The following is a 19,565-nucleotide window of genomic DNA, read 5'->3' as shown; positions in this document are numbered from 1 at the left end:
TTATTACTTGAATATTAGAAAATTAGATACAACTATTTTTAAATCATGTCAGAAAGTTATAGCTTTTAAACCAGTTTCAAGTTATCATTTTTCTTCCTCAACAACTTTCAATTTGTTGCTCTATTTACAAATAGTCTATCAGTCAGTTATCAATGCTGAAAACAATCATGAGAGCTATGGTTCATAATTGTTGTGTTAATTGTCCAATTATTAAACAGCCCAAATATCATGTAGATCAAAACTACAAACACAACTAGCGTAGGACACTAATTTACATATTTAACCAGCCGTTCGTATGTTTTAGGTGGGTAGGCTGCTCACCCATTTACAGGCCCAGCTGAGGTGGGCCTCAGGCATCATTGGAGTGGCTGAGGTACCTTTGCACCACCACCCCATAAAACACCGCACATTTTCTGCTGCCAGCCATGTTTTTCAGACAAGAAATAGGTGAGCTCGAGTTGAAAATCATCCCTTCCCAAGACTGGAGTGTCATGTTTATGTCAAGAGCATTGTCTCCACATGAAAATCTAGTAGGCCAAACAAACACTCGGGCCTGCTCCTCCATCAGTTAGGTCATGGCTGATTCGTCTCTCAGCTGCATTTTCCCACCTTTGTTTCATATCCCTTGATGCCCTCACCTAACAAAAATCCAAATATCCTCAGTTTCAAAAGCTCCAATTTCCCTGGCATCCAAAGACATTTCAGGAAGAGTTCCAAATTAGTGCCAACCACAAACTTGGATATACAACTCTCTTATCCTTCACCGAGGACCTAGTCATTCTGCAGAATTTAAAATCAACATACAATCTGTTCCTACTTTTCACTGGTTCTTAGCCCCAGCCAGCTCTGTGCAGAGGTTGCAATGACACCATTTTGGTTACAGTATAATCATAACTTGCGTAAAGCGAACTTTGAAATTACCAGGATGATCACCTTAAAGAAAAATGCTTGAACTTTCTGATGTTAGTAAATTGCTGACTATCCCTTTTGTTTTTAGATACAGTTGATGGGTCATTGGAAGCTACTGAGCAGAACTGTGTGTATTTGTGAACATACATGCAGACCTGGCTTTATATGACTGGTGATTGATGCAGAGCTGGCACTATAACTCAGTTCATCTGTACCTGGCATGAGAGGCCGGTGTATCCAAAGGGACAGTCACAAATCTCAATCTGTTGTGCACGATCTCTAGTTGCATGCGTTTCATCTTCCTCCATCGCAATCTCCATTGAAATGTTAGAAATCCTGACAAAGTGAGGACAGACATTCAGCATAAACTTTCGACAACACTTTTCGAATTCATGATATCCCTTGTTCAAGGGACAAGGGACCCAACATCGGGAAGTGGGGGGCCTGCTGAGGATCGCCCCCCTGCCCTTGCTGCCGACCCCCTCCCCGACACTTATTCTGAAAGGTCCCTCCCGCTCTGACCTACCTGAGGTCTGGCTCCAGTGACGCTCCTTGGCCTCCAGGACGGTTACCTCCAGCAGCAGCCACTGCCTCCGCAGTGTTGGGACCGAGGCAGGAGGAGTGAACTGTCTTTTCTAGTTCCACTTTTCCCACAGGTCACACGTATTTTTTTAAATGTTTACCCAGTTACTGATGCGGTCAATCCTAGACTCCACTCTTTATCCCAGAAAAAAATACACCAACCAAGTTTCTTTAATGAACAACAAAATTATCAGTATTATAAAACAAGACTTAAGCAGTAATGAAGGAAAGCATTAACACAGATTGAAATATGAAAGTTCCCTTTTTAAACTCCCCACACACAAACACACACACACACACTGAAAAAACAGCAATTCTCTCGGCAGAGCTCTGTTCCAAAAAAATGGCAAAAAGGTATACTTTGGCCATATACTTGCAAATTCTTGAGGGAAAAAAAGAGACGATATGGAAAGATGTCAGTTTTGGTCTGGCATCCCAAATATGCGAGGACAGTTGTCACTGGGATCTTTCAGGCGACATTGAAAATCAGTCTGGCAGGCTTTCCAGGGGAAATTTGGCATTGGGGTTTCGAGTCATAGAGTTGTACAGCATAGAAACAGGCCCTTCGGCCCACCGCGTCCATGCCGACCATAATGCCTATCTATACTAATCCCACCTGCCTGCATTAATTCCATATCCCTCTATGCATTGCTCATTCAAGTACCTGTCCAGATGCCTCTTAAATGTTGCTATTGTTCCTGCCTCCACCACCTCCTCAGGCAGCTCATTCCAGATACCCACTATTCTTTGTGTGAAAAATTTACCACTTTGATCCCCTTTAAATCTCCTCCCTCTCAACTTAAATCTATGCCCTGTAGTTTTAGTCGCCCCTACCATGGGAAACAGACTCTGGCTATCTATGCCTCTCATAATTTTATACACCTCTATCATGTCCCCTCTCAGCCTCCTTCGCTCCAGGGAAAACAGACCCAACCTATCCAATCTCTCTTTGTAACTCAAGCCCTCCAAACCAGGCAACATCCTTGTGAATCTTTTCTGCACCCTCTCTAGCTTAATCACATCTTTCCTGTAGTGCGGCGACCAGAACTGCACACAGTACTCCAAATGCGGCCTAACCAACATTATGTACAACTGTAACATGATTTCCCAACTCTTGTACTCAATGCCTCGGCCGATGAAGGCTAGCTTGCCATATGCCTTCTTCACCACCCTGTCTACCTGTGTTGGCACTTTCAGGGAACTATGTACTTGCACCCCAAGGTCTCTCTGCTCAACAACATTTCCCAGGGGCCTGCCATTCACAGTATATGTCCTGCCCTGGTTTAACTTCCCAAAATGCATCACCTACTCTCTCCCTAGCTACGCTTTTACTCTTAATATACTTATAGAATCTTTTAGGATTCTCCTTTCTGGCAGAATTTTCAGGAGAAATGCAGCATCAGATTCTCTATTTCTTACACTTGATTCTCAGGAAGTTCTCAAAGAGATAGAAGAGGGTGAGCTGATGGTGACTGCTCTCTTGGCTGGTTTTCTCCGATTGTCTTAAAAACTATTCACATACTGACACACTGTCCAAAGCAAAAGCAAAAACAATATCTCAAGAGTCAAGCCTCCTGACCCCTATAGATCTTGACCTGTCACTTTTCTGTAAACATCTTCCCCAGGTCACCAAGGTTTCTGTTATTTATTGTTTAAAGCACATGACTTCCAGCAAGGCTGTTTTTAAACAACAACTCAGTGTCCTTTCAATGAACTGTCAACAGCAATGCAAAGTTCACCTTATATGAAATCTTCAGCCTTCCAATGAATCCATCTCCACAATGTAAATATAAGTCCACAAAAACATATACTGAACAAAAAATATAGAAACACTTTCGTAACAGCAGTGGCACTGCAGATGCTGGCCTCCGATTGGCCGGCAGCTCTCCAAAGGTCGAACTTCTGGTGACAGGGTCCTAGACCCTTTGGAAGCCTGCCGCTGTACACGTAAGTGCCTGATTGGCACTAAATTTGGCGGGCCTTCTCCCGACATCGAGACCCCGTCGCCAGCATAAAATTCCCCCCCAAGAATCAAAATCAACCCCATTGTTACTTGTCAACTCCAGAGAAATGTCCCAACAGTCAAACCAATTGCAGCAGGAAAAACAAAAAGTGAAACAAAACTGTTTCGACTTCACGGGATTGTGGGATTGACTTCAAAGTTCGAAACTCGAGCTGCATATTATTCTGGCGATGGAGATCCTGGCAGCGGGTTGGAAGGCAGGGTGGTGGGAGGAGACCTGACCTCAGCCCTCTATCAGACCCCCAACGCCATTCCACAGTGGTCAGCCAATTATGCCCACCATTGGGGACACTGCCCCTTTAAGAGACGAGCTACCGCCTCCAGAAGTGCCAGCCAATCAGAGGGCTGACAGCTCTGCAATACTGGCAGTGCCATTGGGAGCAGTGGCCACTGCTTGTTCTGCAGGAGGCCCTGCAGTACTGAGGGACAGGTGAGTCAGAGTCACCCAGGCCATTTAGGCAGACACCAACAGTGGAGTGGGGGTTAGAGTTAGTGAGGGTGGGAGCTGTCTTCTTGGTGTGGGGGGGGGTGACGATCTCTGCCGAGGGCCCCTCCGTGGGCCCTGGATTGACCTCAAAGGATGGATGCCACCTGACCTGACCCTGCTAGGAAGCTGCCCGGCTTTACATGGTGGCATCTCGCCCCTCCGCCTTCCACAAAATTGAGGTAGAGGCGAGAAGGGCCTCAATTGGCCTGGGTGGGAAGGCTGTCCTTGGCCTTCACCACCCCGGACAAAACGGTAGGGGTCCCGGGCAATGTCAGGAATGGTGCCCCCTGTCAATTTGTTTGCACCCCTGCCTCCGTGCCTTCCTCCAAGAGCAGAACAAAATTCTGCCCGAGTCATCTGTTGCATCTGCATGTCCTTTAAACGTCTGTGATCTTTGTTTTCCCTGATTACTACTGCAGCTGAACCCATTAGATCTCTGCTCTCCTACTAATCAATATATGCTGCATTTTGTAAAGTAAAAAGCTGATTTAATGAGGGTATATCTTATAAACATTAACCTTAGTGGATACTGAGCGCACAAAATGTTGTGTGATTGCCTTTAAGAGTGAAGTTCCATAAGTATGCTAATAGCTGAGAACCAGGATGCAGTCATGTGACTACATGCCAGTCTCACTCTGTAACTGTAACACCCAAGAGGCAAGACCTGTAAACAGATGTGTTGTATATACTTGTTAGCTGTTAATAAACCTGTTTGAGATCTTCAATCAACTGAACTCCACGCATCTCATTTACATTGCATCAGACAATATAAAAAGCTTCTTATTATATGATGGCAGCTGGGGTAAGAAGACAGAATCCAAAATTGAAGACCACAGAAAAAAACAGCTTTCAAAACTATCCACAGATTAAAGAGAGAAAGTTAAAAGAAACACTGACCCAAACAGTGTAAAGAAGCTAAAACACTCACCTGCAGCTGTAGAAGACAGAGCAGAACAACAGGCTGCAAATCAATCACTGTGAGAGGGTGAGTCAGTGTGCCATCGGGAGAGGAAACCCAGTTGCAAAAAAAGAAGCCTTAAAGTCCTTAACAGATTGATTTTTTATGTCTCTCAAAGGCTCTCTGGGAGAGTAAAAAATTCGGGCAAGACCTAATTCCTCCCCCACACTGATCAGGTCTGCAACATTACCAGAGGCGTCCGACAGCAAAAAGTGTGGGAATGCTGGAGCTATAAAAAGAAACCATTAAACCACTTGAATGCTGAAGAGCTTTCATTCACTCAGTCAGTTTTAAAAAACTCATGAAACCACTGAAGTGTGAAGAATTGTCTCTTGAACAGCTGCATAAACAAACCTTACCAGAATAAAGAGCACTTGAAATGCCTATTGCACAGCTGTGCAAACGGACTAGAGACTGGAAGCTAGACAGACAGAAAAGCGCTGCAAAACATAATGCTTCTGTCAATCAAAGCAGCTAGTCTAGAGAACAGACAATTTTTTTTAAAGGGAAGCAGTATAGAGTCACAGAAGCAGGTTCTGAAAGCAAGGTTAAAGCAAAAGAACAACAGGAACATGGATACCAATTTTCCCAGCATGAACTGGAAAGCCTTGGCTATCCTATCCGAGTTCAAACTGTTCCAACAGAGAATGTAATTGTGCTTTACAGACCAAGTCATTGTAGAACCAAAAAACAGGCTGTAAAAATAATGCTAGCAATTGGAAATGAGGGGTTGCACAGAATCAATCCCTCTGGTCTATCTGAACTGGACCTGAAAGATCCTGCAAAAATATAGAAAGTGCTGGAAGATCAGCTCCGATTACAAGTGAATTTCAGAATTCACCACCTGGAATTGATGTCCTACAGGCAACAGCACAGGAATCAATAGACCAGTTCATCAGTAGATGCTGAAGTAAGGGCAATGAATGTGATTTCTCAGAAGCTGAGCAGTCAGACTGAATAATGGAGCTGGTGATTGCATCAACGCCCATTGAAGCATTTCAGGAAGACCTCTTGGGGAAAAAGAAAGGTCACAACATTGATGCACTGCTGGAAGATGGCAGGAAATACAAAGCCATTTTAGCTGAACAACAGCACCTGCAAGCACTAAGTGCAGCCAACAGTGTTGGCACCATAACCAGGTTGAGAAGAGCAAGTAAGCCATGTGGTAAGTGTGGTCTGTCCCACTCATGGTGAAATTGCCCTGCATTTCTAGACCTGTGCAAGGCTTATGGTGTAAAAGGACACTGGGCCCAGCTAGGCAAGAATTCTGGTCCAAAGACTCAGCCAGAAGTCATGGTCGGTGCAAATGAACAGAAGACAGGTGCAGCAATAGGGCAACAGCAGCAAGAAGAGCTCCAGAGACCTGCATAAACATAAGCCGATACACGAGGTCCACAGCAAAACAGACCTGAGACAAGACTCAGAGGGAAGTAGTTCTCAGACAGAAGATGAAAAGGCATTCCATATTGTGAAACTGACACATCACATTGATGTAGTCTAACAACTGGAAGCTTTCACCACTATTAACATTATATGCCTGAAGAAACCTCGCAAACATACACTCAAGGTCAAGGTTGACACTGGCACTTGTGCAAATATCCGAACAGTACGAATCCTCAAAGATATGTACCGGAGTTGCTGGAAATCAATGATACAACTGACAACTGCCAAGTTATCTGCATACAACAAGTCACCCATCCCTTGCAGCGGGAGAGTAACAATGCAATGCAAATATGGCAAGTCAGCATGGAAACCACAAACATTCTACATAGTAGACACAAGCAGACCAGCAGTGGCAGGACTACCAGCGTGTAAGGACCTCAACATCATAATCATCCATGAGGTTACCAAGGTACCCAGTACAGCAGAAGAGACCAAGGGTATCCACATTGAGTCAGTCCATGACCTACAACAAATGTACCCGGACAGGTTCGCACCATAGGAAATTTCAAAGGCGGTGCCGTACTGGACCTAAGAGAGGATGCAATTCCGTCAACAGACCATCCCAGAAAATGCAGGTACAATAAAAACTTAAGTGACCATTAGATGACTTGGAACGCAACGGTATCATCCGTCGTGTGCATCACCACACAGACTGGTGCAGCTCAATCACATGCATATTGAAGAAGGATGGAGCAATCAGGCTATATCTAGATCCGAGGCTTCTAAACCTCTCCCTAAAGAGATGCCTCCACAAGATTCCGACATTAGAGGAATTGAACCCAGATATACAGGAGCCAAATTCATCTCCAATTTGGATGCCAAACATGGATATTGGTCAGTACACCGAGCTAAGGAATCTCAAGAAGTCACCACCTTCAAGATACCATTTGGAAGATATTGCTTCCAGAGACTACCCTTCAGCTTATCTGTCAGTCAAGATCTGTTTCAGCAACGCATGGACAGAATTATAGAAAACGCCCCTGGCTGTATATGCATTGCCAATGACATTGCAGTAATGGGCAAAACCAAAGAAGAACATGATCAAAACCTCCATTCATTGAGGTAGTAGTTCATTGCAAAGTGCTCGTTCTTAATAGCAAGAAGTGCCAGGTGAATGTAAGTCAGATCAATTTCTTTGTCTCCATCTATTCTGGTTGCAGAATCTGTCCCGACCCAGGCAAAGTCGAAGATATAAGGCATATGCCTACCCCACAAGACAAGGAACACCTCCAGAGATTACTTGGATTTTCCAACTTTTTGGCACCATACATTACAAATTTTTCTGACAAAGCATCATTACTGAGAGAACTCTTAAAAAAGACATGCCATTTCTATGGCAGGAGAACCATCAGCATATGTTTGAGTCTCTCAAACAAGCATTGTCGGCAGAAACCTGTACCCTGCAGTACTAGGTCCCAAGGAAGAAGACCATCCTGGAAGTCAACGCCTCACAGAAAGGGCTAGGAGCATGCATTAAAGCCTGGCTCGGGTATAAAATTCAAACCTGACCCGAGCCCGACCCCACAACACCCAACCCAAACCTGACTCGAGCCCCAGTCCTTTAATTATTTTAAATGCCCGACCCGACCCGAACTGAACTCGACGCATGTATTCAGGTTTGGTCAGGTGGCCAGGCTTTAGACCAGTGATCGAGTACAGGTGGCCAGTTGCTGATGTGCCCGTGTTCAATAAACATCATATAGTTTTAAAAAAAAACTAACACTGATTTCAAACAGGCGAAGGCGTTGTGGCCCTGAGCACTCACGGGAAAAAAAAGTATCCACTTCAGGAAATCATGCAATGCAACAAACAAGCTTCTGAACTGTATCAAGTTCTGATGTCATTAACAAGAAAATCTCAGGAGAACTCAGGTTGGGAAGTTTAATCTCCCTATTTCCAGATAATTTAAAATCCTTGGGCCAAGTATAGAATAAAGCAAGAGCTCAGTTGATGTTTTTGTACTTACTGCAGTTACTGGTATCTTCCCTGGTCTTGTCAGTTTCGCCCGGAGTGTCAGGGGTTGGGTTAATTTCACTCGGGTGCGCTTTGTGTCGGAACTTATAGCTGTTTCTTTCCCCTCCTTTCCACCCCCCACCCCCCACCCCCCCCACTCTTCTCAACCCTGATTTCTGTTTGTCCTGATCTCTGTCCTCTTCCAGCCCGACCCGACCCGAGCCCAAATTTTGGACCTGGAAGAGAGACCCGACCCGACTGAAACCTGACACGTCGTCGGGTCCAATCGGGTCCGGGTTGGGTAGCCATGCTCTAGCATGCATCCTACAGGATGACAAACCAATTGCATTTGGGTCTTAATGTTTATCCTCAGCACAGTCCAATTACTCAAACATAGAGCTCTGGTGTTTGGTCTCACACCTACTTGTTCAGGAAGCAGTTCATGGTGGAAACCGACCACAAACCACTGGAGATGATCCGGCGCAAACCATTGACAAGCTCATCACCTCGACTACAGCAGTTCTTAGTGAAGGTACAGGGGTACAATTTTGGCGTTTGCTACAAGCCAGGTACTAAAATGGTCACCTCGGGTATGGTGAGTAGATTGCCAAACCTGAGCAAGAATGAAGAAGTTCTACTGGATCTTCAAGTGGACAGCATGGACATCGAGGTGCAAGATGTGTTTAAAATCGACTTATTGCATTCTGGTCAGCACAAACGTGACCAACTACAGTCAGAAACAGCAAATGACCCACAACTGAAGGCACTGTGTTGAGTAATCATGGAAGGTTGGGCTCACGTGGTAAAAGAGGTGCCAGAAACCCTCAGATGCTTCTGGCCTTACAGAGATGAACTTGGTATCTTGAGAGGTGTCACCTTCAAGGGAAAACACGTGATTGTGCCCAAAGCTCTCACAACTTCACCAAGACCACATGGGCATAGAGCAAACAAGACGACTGGCACAAGACACTGCTTATTGGCCAGGGATCAATAATGACATTGAAAGGTTAGTGAGGATGTGTGAGGCATGCCAGAACCACCAGCTACAACAACACAAAGAACCTCTACACCCTCACGAGATTCCATCAGTCCCTGGATCCAAAATCACCACTGATATATTTTCTGTTAATGGAGACGACTTTATATTAGTCACCAATTATTTCTCCAAATTTCCAATTGTCAGGAGGTAAAAGACACTTCAAGCACAATCGTCGCAGACACATTAAGTTATATATTCAGTGCACCTGAAAAAATCATTTCTGACAATGGACCACAGTATACATGCAAAATCTTTCAGCGATATGTGCACCAAATGGGGCGTGAACCATGTGATGTCCTCACCACATTACCCTAGATCTAAAGGTCTTGCTGAGCGAATGTTCACACAGTTAAAGCACCTATCCTAAAGTGTAGGACAACGAAACAAGATCTTCGAGTTGCCATGCTCCATCTCAGAGCTACACCTATGGATATGGGCTTACCGGCATCAGCAGAGATCATATTTGGCAGAGAAGGGCGGATGACCATGCCAAGCCATTATTTGTCCAAATTCTTTGAGGTGCAGGAGACACTGCTCGAAAAACAGGGGAGAATGAAGATGGCGCATGACCGACACACAGGGGCGCAACTACCTCAGCTACATGTAGGACAAAAGGTCAGGGCTATACACAATGAAAACATGAATACCTGCAAAGGGGTCTGGAGTGTGCAGTGAGCCTAGGTCCTATGAGATAACAACATCTAGAGTAGCAGTGTTGTGAAGGAACCAAAGCCAACTGAGAGAGGTGTGCAGTACTCAAATTGTGCAGACTGACTCGAGGGAGAACCCTCCAATGGTGGGGGTGTGACAGATCAACAGGACAGTAGCCAATGCATTGACAACATGTTTGCAAACCCAGGACAGCCAAGGGAGAAATCCACATCCCCAGAAGGTTATACCATAATCAGGTCTGGAAGAGTTGTCAAACCACCAAAACAATATATGGACTTTTGAGCCTCTATATTTGTAAATTTTACAATCTCTAAACGTCTGTAAATAATTTTGATGTTATCTAATTTTACATGTTTCTGCTTTTAGCATACGAAATTTATCTTTGGAAACAAGGGGGATGTTGTGTGATTGCCTTTAAGGGTGATATCCCTTTAAGATTTTAGTATGCTAATGAGCTGAATATCAGGATGCAGTCATGTGACTACATGCTAGTCTCACTCTGTAACTGTAACACCAAGAGGCAAGACCTGTAAATAGATAGCTCTGTGCTTTATATACTTGTTAGCTGTTAATAAACCTGTTTGAGATCTTCAATCAACTGAACTTCATGCATCTCATTTATGTTGCATCAGCCAACATAAAAAGCTTCTTATTTCACAAAAAGCATTGCAGCATTTTTTTTTATTATTCATTCCTGGGATGTGGGCGTCGCTGGCTAGGCCAGCATTTATTGCCCATCCCTAACTGCCCTTGAGAAGGTGGTGGTGAGCTGCCTTCCTAAACCGAGGCAGTCCATGTGGGCTATGTACACCCACAGTGCTGTTATGAAGGGAGTTCCAGGATTTTGACCCAGAGACAGTGAAAGAATGCCAGGATGGTGCGTGGCTTGCAGGGGAATTTGCATGGGAACTTGCAGGTGTTCCCATGCATCTGCTGCCCTTGTTCTTCTAGGTGGTGGACGTCGTGGGTTTTGAAAGTGCCATCGAAGGAGCCCTGATGCATTGCTGCAGTGCATCTTGTAGATGGTACACACTGCTGCCACTGTGCGTCGGTGGTGGAGGGAGTGAATGTTTGTAGATGGTGTGCCACTCATGCGGGCTGCTTCGTCCTGGATGGTGTCGAGCTTCTTGAATGTTGTTGGAGCTGCACCCATCCAGGCAAGTGGAGAGTATTCCATCACACTCCTGACTTGTGCCTTGTAGATGGTAGACAGGCATTGCGGAGTCAGTAGGTGAGTTACTCGCCACAGGATTCCTAGCCTCTGACCTGCTCTTGTAGCCACAGTATTTATATGGCTACTCCAGTTCAGTTTAAGGTCAATGGTAACCCCTAAGAAATTGATAGTGGGGGATTCAGCGATGGTAATGCCATTGAATGTCAAGGGGAGATGGTTATATTCCCTTTTGTTGGAGATGGCACTTGTGTGGTGCGAATGTTATTGCCACTTATCAGCCCAAGCCTGGATATTGTCCAGGTCTTGCTGCATTTCTGCACAGACTGCTTCAGTATCTGAGGAGTCGCGAATGATGCTGAACATTGTGCAATCATCAGCGAACATCCCCACTTCTGACCTTATGATTGAAGGAAGGTCATTGATGAAGGAGCTGAAGATGGTTGGGCCTAGGACACTATCCTGAGGAACTCCTGCAGTCATGTCCTGGAGCTCAGATGATTGACCTCCAACAACCACAACTATCTTCCTTTGTGGTAGGTATGACTCCAACCAGCAGAGAGTTTTCCCCGGATCCCCAATGACTTCAGTTTTAATAGGGCTCCTTGATGCCAAACTCGGTCAAATGGAGTTCAGCTCTTTTGTCCATGTTTGAACCAAAGCTGTATTGAGGTCGGGAGCTGAGTGGCCCTGGCGGAACCGAAACTGAGCATCACTGAGCAGGTTATTGCTAAGCACGTGCTGCTTGATAGCACTGTCAACGACACCTTCCATCACTTTGCTGATGACTGAGAGTAGACTAATGGGGCGGTAATTGGCCTGGTTGGACATGTCCTGCTTTTGTGTACAGGACATACCTAGGCAATTTCCCACATTGCCGGGTAGATGCCAGTGTTGTAGCTGTGCTGGAACAGCTTGGCTAGGAGCATGGCAAGTTCTGGAGCACAGGTCTTCAGTACTATTGCCGGAATATTGTCAGGGCCCATGGCCTTTGCAGTATCCAGTGCCTTCAGTCGTTTCTTGATATCACACAGAGTGAATAGAATTGGCTGAAGACTGGCATCTGTGATGCTGGGACTTCAGGGGGAGGCCGAGATGGATCATCAACTCAACACTTCTGGCTGAAGATTGTTGCAAATGCTTCAGCCTTATCGTTTGTACTGATGTGCTGGGCTCCCCCATCATTGAGGATGGGTATATATGTGGAGCCTCCTCTTCCAGTTAGTTGTTTAATTGTCCACCACCATTCACAGCTGGATGAGGCAGGACTGCAGAGCTGAGATCTGATCCGTTGGTTATGGGATCGCTTAGCTCTGTCTATTGCATGCTGTTTACGGCACGCAAGTAGTCCCGGGTTGCAGCTTCACCAGGTTGACACCTCATTTTGAGGTATGCCTGGTGCTGCTCCTGGCATGTCCTCCTGCACTCTTCATTGAACCAGGGTAGGTCCCCCGGCTTGATGATAATGGTAGAGTGGCAGATATGCTGGGCCATTGTGGTTGAGGACAATTCTGCTGCTGTGGATGCCTAGTTTTGAGTTGCTAGATCCGTTTGAAATCTATCCCATTTAGCACAGTGGTAGTGCCATACAACACAATGGAGGGTATCCTCAAAGTGAAGAAGGACGTTGTCTCCACAAGGACTGGCGGTGGTCACTCCGACCAATACTGTCATGGACAGATGCATCTGAGGCAGGTGATTGCTGAGGACGAGGTCAAGTAGATTTTCCTCTTGTTGGTTCCCTCACCGCCTGCCGCAGACCCAGTCTAGCAGCTATGTCCTTTAGGACTCGGCCAGCTCGGTCAGTAGTGCTGCTACCGAGCCACTCTTGGTGATGGACATTGAAGTCCCCCATCCAGAGTACATTGTGCGCCCTTGTCGCCCTCAGTGTTTCCTCCAAGTGGTGTTCAACATGGAGGAGTACTGATTTATCAGCTGAGGGAGGGCAGTATCTGGTAATCAGCAGGAGGTTTCCTTGCCCATGTTTGGCTTGATACCATACGACTTCATGCGGTCTGCAGTCAATGTTGAGGACTCCCAGGGCAACTCCCTCCCCACTGTATACCACTGTGTCGCCACCTCTGGTGGGTCTGTCCTGCCAGTGGGATGGTGATGGTGGTGTCTGGGACATTGTCTGTAAGGTATGATTCGGTGAGTATGACTATGTCAGGCTGCTGCTTGACTAGTCTGTGGGACAGCTCTCCTAACTTTGTCACAAGCCCCAAGATGTTAGTAAGGAGGACTTTGCAGGGTCAACAGTGCTGGGTTTGCCTATGTCGTTTCAGGTGCCTAGGTCAATGCTGGGTGGTCTTTCCGGTTTCATTCTTTATTGACTTCATAGCGGTTAGATAAACTAAGTGGCTTGCCAGGCCATTTCAGAGGGCATTTAAGAGTTAACCACATTGCTGTGAGTCTGGAGTCACATGTAGGCCAGAACAGGTAAGGACAGCAGATTTCCTTCCCTAAAGGACATTAGTGAAGCAGATGGGTTTTTACAACAATCGACAATGGTTTGATGGCCATCATTAGACTAGAACAAAGAACAAAGAAAATTACAGCACAGGAACAGGCCCTTCGGCCCTCCAAGCCTGCGCCGATCCAGATCCTCTATCTAAACATGTCGCCTATTTTCTAAGGGTCTGTATCTCCTTTCTTCCTGCCCATTCATGTATCTGTCTAGATACATCTTAAAAGACGCCATCGTGCCCGCATCTACCACCTCCGCTGGCAACGCGTTCCAGGCACCCACCACCCTCTGCGTAAAGAACTTTCCACGCATATCCCCCCTAAACTTTTCCCCTTTCACTTTGAACTCGTGTCCTCTAGTAATTGAATCCCCCACTCTGGGAAAAAGCCTCTTGCTATCCACCCTGTCTATACCTCTCATGATTTTGTACACCTCAATCAGGTCCCCCCTCAACCTCCGTCTTTCTAATGAAAATAATCCTAATCTACTCAACCTCTCTTCATAGCTAGCGCCCTCCATACCAGACAACATCCTGGTGAACCTCCTCTGCGCCCTCTCCAAAGCATCCACATCCTTTTGGTAATGTGGCGACCAGAACTGCACGCAGTTTTCCAAGTGTGGCCGAACCAAAGTTCTATGCAACTGTAACATGACCTGCCAACTCTTGCACTCAATACCCCGTCCGATGAAGGAAAGCATGCCGTATGCCTTCTTGACCACTCTATTTACCTGCGTTGCCACCTTCAGGGAACAGTGGACCTGAACACCCAAATCTCTTTGGACATCAATTTTCCCCAGGACTTTTCCATTTACTGTATAGTTCACTCTTGAATTGGATCTTCCAAAATGCATCACCTCGCATTTGCCCTGATTGAACTCCATCTGCCATTTCTCTGCCCAACTCTCCAATCTATCTATATTCTGCTGTATTCTCTGACAGTCCCCTTCACTATCTGCTACTCCACCAATCTTAGTGTCGTCTGCAAACTTGCTAATCAGTCCACCTATACTTTCCTCCAAATCATTAATGTATATCACAAACAACAGTGGTCCCAGCACGGATCCCTGTGGAACACCACTGGTCACACGTCTCCATTTTGAGAAACTCCCTTCCACTGCTACTCTCTGTCTCCTGTTGCCCAGCCAGTTCTTTATCCATCTAGCTAGTACACCTTGGACCCCATGCGCCTTCACTTTCTCCATCAGCCTGCCATGGGGAACCTTATCAAACGCCTTACTGAAGTCCATGTATATGACATCGACAGCCCTTCCCTCATCAATCAACTTTGTCACTTCCTCAAAGAATTCTATTAAATTGGTAAGACATGACCTTCCCTGCACAAAACCATGTTGCCTATCACTGATAAGCCCATTTTCTTCCAAATGGGAATAGATCCTATCCCTCAGTATCTTCTCCAGCAGCTTCCCTACCACTGACGTCAGGCTCACCGGTCTAAAATTACCTGGATTATCCCTGCTACCCTTCTTAAACAAGGGGACTAGCTTTTAATTGCAGATTTATTAATTGAATTCAAATTCCACCTTCTGCCCTGGTGGGATTAAAATGCATGTCCCCAGAGCAATACCCTGGGTCTCTGGGTTACTAGTCCAGTCACAATACCACTACGCCACCCCCTCCCATTTGCACTGTCACCTCAAAGGGCAAAGCCATAAGCATTCCCATGGTCCAATACTTGTTGTAACAAGTATTCCTGTGCATATGTCCTATGGTGAGATACTCTTGGGTTGAATTTAGTGAGCCCGTTTGGAGCAGGAATGTCGCCATGGGAGGTCAGAGAATAACGTCGGAGGTGTCTGTCCAGAAATTTGACTTTGTGACGTCGGTTCCGGATTTAGTCAGCGAGGGAAAGCTCCAAGGTGGTGGCAATGCCGTCCAATGCAACAGGACTGCGACTTAAATTGTTAAATAGTTAGCTATAATACATTTGCATGCAATTGACCACGATTCAATGGGGGGCTTGGATTACAGTCATGGAGTTATATAGCACAGAAACAGGCGCTTCGGCCCATCGTGTCTGTGCCGGCCATCAAGCACCTAACTATTCTATTCCCATTTTCAGCACTTATAGAGTCATAGATTAAGTGGATGGCAGATGGCCCTCGCGTGCCTTCAAATCCCCATTGAAAGCTGGCGGAATCGAGGTGAGACCTCAATGCCGCGATGGATCGGGGAAGAGGGGGGGAGCAGAGGCCATTGTCGGCCTGCAGTGCTGTGCACTCTGCATGGGTGGGCTTGGTCTTGCGAGGTTGGCATGGGTGCGCTTGGTCTCGTGTAGCAGGAGCGAGAGGGCTCAGTCTTGGGTGGTCGACACCGGTGGCCATACTATCAGGTGAGAGGGTTGGCTATCAGCAAGGGTGGGCACTGAAGGCCATTAGCATGTAAGCCGAGGAGTAGCAAAGGCAAAGATGTCAAGGTAACTTTGTCTCTGCAAAGACAGTGCTCTGGAGGCCTACTGCAGCTGGCATGAGTCTCATACACCCTGTCTTTGGACTTGATTGATCACCACTCCAAAACCGATGAGGAGGACGCGGAGGGGGGAGATGAGTGGGCAGCACTGGATCTTGAACCCGTTGCAGTGTAGGCCAGGCACATTGAGCGATGGGCCAGGGAGGCAAGAGACAATCTCATACTTACCTGCTTCCAGCCACCATGATGGCCTCTCAAAGAGAAATCAACAAAGACTCACCTCAATGGATTCAGTCTGTCGCCTCCTTTCTATTTGTATTCTGTGCCTAGTGTCCAGCTTAACCACACGCTACGGCCCATGGGAGATGCTTAACAAAGAAGGGCTGTGCCTACACTGGCAGCCACTAAGTGGGGGAAGGGTGAATTCAGCATCTCACAATTAAGGCATGAAAGAATAAGCATTTTCCACAATGAATGTTAACTTCAATAACAAAAGAACTGTGCAACACAACACAAATGGCACATGTCAAACACCCCTGAAGCCCCAAGTGTGTATAGGTGGTTTTCTTTATACATTTTCGAAAGCTTCTATGAGGTGTGACCCATGCGATAGGCTGGAGGCAGGCTGCTGCTCAAGCTGTTCCTTGGCCTGTGATGACTTTGGCGGCCATCCTCTGGCTGCCTGAGGCCTGGAGGGCCCCGGCCGCCTGAGGGTTTCCTGCATAGGGGAAGGATTCTCATCAGGCATCATGGCTACTGGAAATGTGCTCACTGGCGGAGGGACTGAGGAATTGTTGTCCACACTCAGAGCACCCTGAGGGAAGTCCCCAGCTGTGGAGGTCAGCCTCTCCTCCTCCCTTTCAAGGCCCAGTTAAACCTCCCTGCCTATCAGTGAAGGTCGAGGAATTGGAGAAGATTCCAGGTGCCCTGCCCTTCTCGCACCTTACCACTGTTGCGTTGCGCTCATGGTCAAGGCAATGATGTGCAGGTCTGCGCGCATTTGTAGGATCTGGCTCTCCATGAGGGTCGTCAACCTCTCACTGGATGAAGCCATGCGCTCACAGGCCTGAAACACAGCAGTAGTCATGGCATGGATGGACTCCTCCAACCTCATGGCCGCTCATGGCTGCGCATGGCCTCCGGCATCTCTGCCAGATGTTGCCTTAACTCTCTTTGCAACTCTAGCATTCCGTGTACTGTCGACACCAGAGGTTCGTCATCAGCCTGGGGCTCAACATGGGCCTGGCCATCCACAGTCCTCCGATTGTCAGAGGCCCCGGCTGTCTCAGCCTCCATCAGTTATTCAGGCGCATGTGTGGTGCTTTCACCAGTTTGTGACCCTAATACTAAAGCCGAGCGGAAACCCACCGAGGTGAAAGTATCTGCGCTGGTGGAAGGTGCAGGAGAGTCATGAGATGGTGCGTCCTCTGACTGTTCATCCCAGAGGTTGACTGCTGTCCCCCTTCTGATGTAGGAGGCCGACCTGCATGAGAGAACACAAACATGTGTGGGTTAGGATGTGTAGATCTCGTCATGTAATCCATGTGTGAAGTGAATCTCCAGAAGTGTCTTGGATGCCAATTGAAGACTCTCTTGTGCAGAGACTCCAGTCCCACAATCTGCTATTGACTGGCCGTCCTGGTTCCCTGTTAACTGCAGTGCTTCATTCCCAGCTGCTGAGAGAGGCCATATGGCTGCAGTTCCTCTGCCAGTCCTAGAGGTCTCCCTGTTTTTATTAGCCTGCTTGTACTGCAAGTGGAAAGAGGGAGATAGTAATACTTTGTAGGTATAGCTACAGGACAGGTGTGCTACTGGCAGCCCCTCATCCCCTGCTGGAGTTTCCTATATGGCCCATCCCCACGTCAGCTCTCAGGGCATCTGGCATGATGTGGTGATGCCTAACCTCCTTTGCTGACGTCTTTGTGGTGCCTCCCTCCACATCTTGCACTGCCTCCCATGTAGCCACATGCAATCCCCAAAGAGGAGTGAGCTATGTAGCACTAACCTTGGCAGAACAAAGGAAGTCGTTGACTCTCTTCCTGAACTGGACCCATGTTTGGGAGGTGAGCCCATGCATGCTTACCTCTTCAGCAATCTCCATCCAGGCTTGCTTGGTCAGATGGGAGGGCCTCTTCTTGCCTTCCATGGGAAGAGGATCTCTCACCTTTCCCTGGCATTCTGGAGGAGAATCTCCAGGGAGGCATCGCTAAATGGTGGGGCCACGCGATGTCTTACCTCTACCATCCAATGGTGTCCTTTATGGGGCGGGTGGAGGGTCCAGGAGTCATTCCAGCACCAGTTTCAGCAGCAAACAATGTATGACTCAAAAGCAGCAGTGAAAGAAGGGCTAGCAGGACTTTAAATATGGCAACAACACCCGCTCCAGAATCACCTGACGCCGAATTCCGTGCCTCGAATCCCGCTTCCGTCACGTAATTGGCTGGGCTGTGTGCATCCATTATTATAATTGGCCACCCGTCCTGTGATTTCAGTGGGCCCACTACACATGAGGAGCAGTGACTCCGCCTATTCCAGGCTCGCTGATGGGAAGACTAAATTCAACCCACCGTGCGCTTTATGTGTTATTTTGGGTTTCCAAAATTTGTAGAGTTTCTTTTTATCTCAGTTTGATCGATTTATTTGTTGTGAACCATCGGTTCATTATAAGGTCAAAGGTTTTGATCAGCTGAACCCGCCAGTGGCCCTGACTGAAAAGGATTATATTGATAGTACAATAAATGCACATTATTACATTATAGTTTATATATAAATGTCGACTTTGTGATAGTCAAGCAGTGATAACTGCTGCTCTATGCCCTCATTCAAATCATGCAATTCCAATTTTAATTCTCCCTGTACGACTCTGCATTTGGTACAACAAAATATTTTTAAGTGATTTATTTACTAGTGATGGTAACAGTGAATCCTAAGTCATGTACACAATAGCTTTTTCGTTAATTGCACAAGTGACAATTTCCATTTCCTTCTTTGCTTTACACTGAAAACTATCATCTTGGAAAAAAAAACACAACATAGAAAATATATCCATACTTCTAATTCACTGCTACTTAATTATATTCTTTACCTGCTCTGCTGGAGCCCAGTGCCATAGGAAGCTTTAATCAGGATGTATTCGATGTTGCTGAGCACTGACATGAAGTCAGCACGTGTGACGGGTTTGTCAGAGACTGCATTGAAATACTTCCAGTCATGCTGTCAAAATAAAAGGTGATTATGGAACTTCAAACACCATGAAAAAGAAGAGATCAAATAATGCTCAGCGCTCATCCCACTGATCACTGAACAGCTTTCTACTGAAAGAGAAGCGAGTTCTCCTTTTGAACATTGTCCTGGTTAGACCATCACTGCTTTGAGAAAGTTCAGCAAAGGTTGACCTGGTAAGGTACACAACAGCATTTGTATTCAGGAGCGG

At 46.5% G+C, this 19,565-nt stretch overlaps 1 protein-coding gene across 3 annotated transcripts in view; it reads right to left on the bottom strand.

Annotated features, from left to right (window-relative positions):
- Positions 1–19,565, bottom strand: part of lama1 (laminin, alpha 1) — a 386,693-nt gene that overhangs the window by 126,596 nt on the left and 240,532 nt on the right. For all 3 annotated transcript variants that reach the window (XM_068031281.1, XM_068031282.1, XM_068031283.1), the window contains exons 27-28: positions 19,218–19,345; positions 1,125–1,245 (exon numbers count right to left, since the gene is read on the bottom strand). In XM_068031281.1, the coding sequence (XP_067887382.1) occupies positions 1,125–1,245; positions 19,218–19,345 (249 nt within the window). The remainder of the gene's footprint in view (positions 1–1,124; positions 1,246–19,217; positions 19,346–19,565) is intronic.

The sequence above is a fragment of the Heterodontus francisci genome, chromosome 5 (assembly GCF_036365525.1).
Source record: "Heterodontus francisci isolate sHetFra1 chromosome 5, sHetFra1.hap1, whole genome shotgun sequence".
Taxonomy (NCBI): Eukaryota; Metazoa; Chordata; class Chondrichthyes; order Heterodontiformes; family Heterodontidae; genus Heterodontus; species Heterodontus francisci.
Note: the sequence above shows the minus strand (reverse complement) of the source record. Positions and strands in the feature narration are given on the sequence as shown.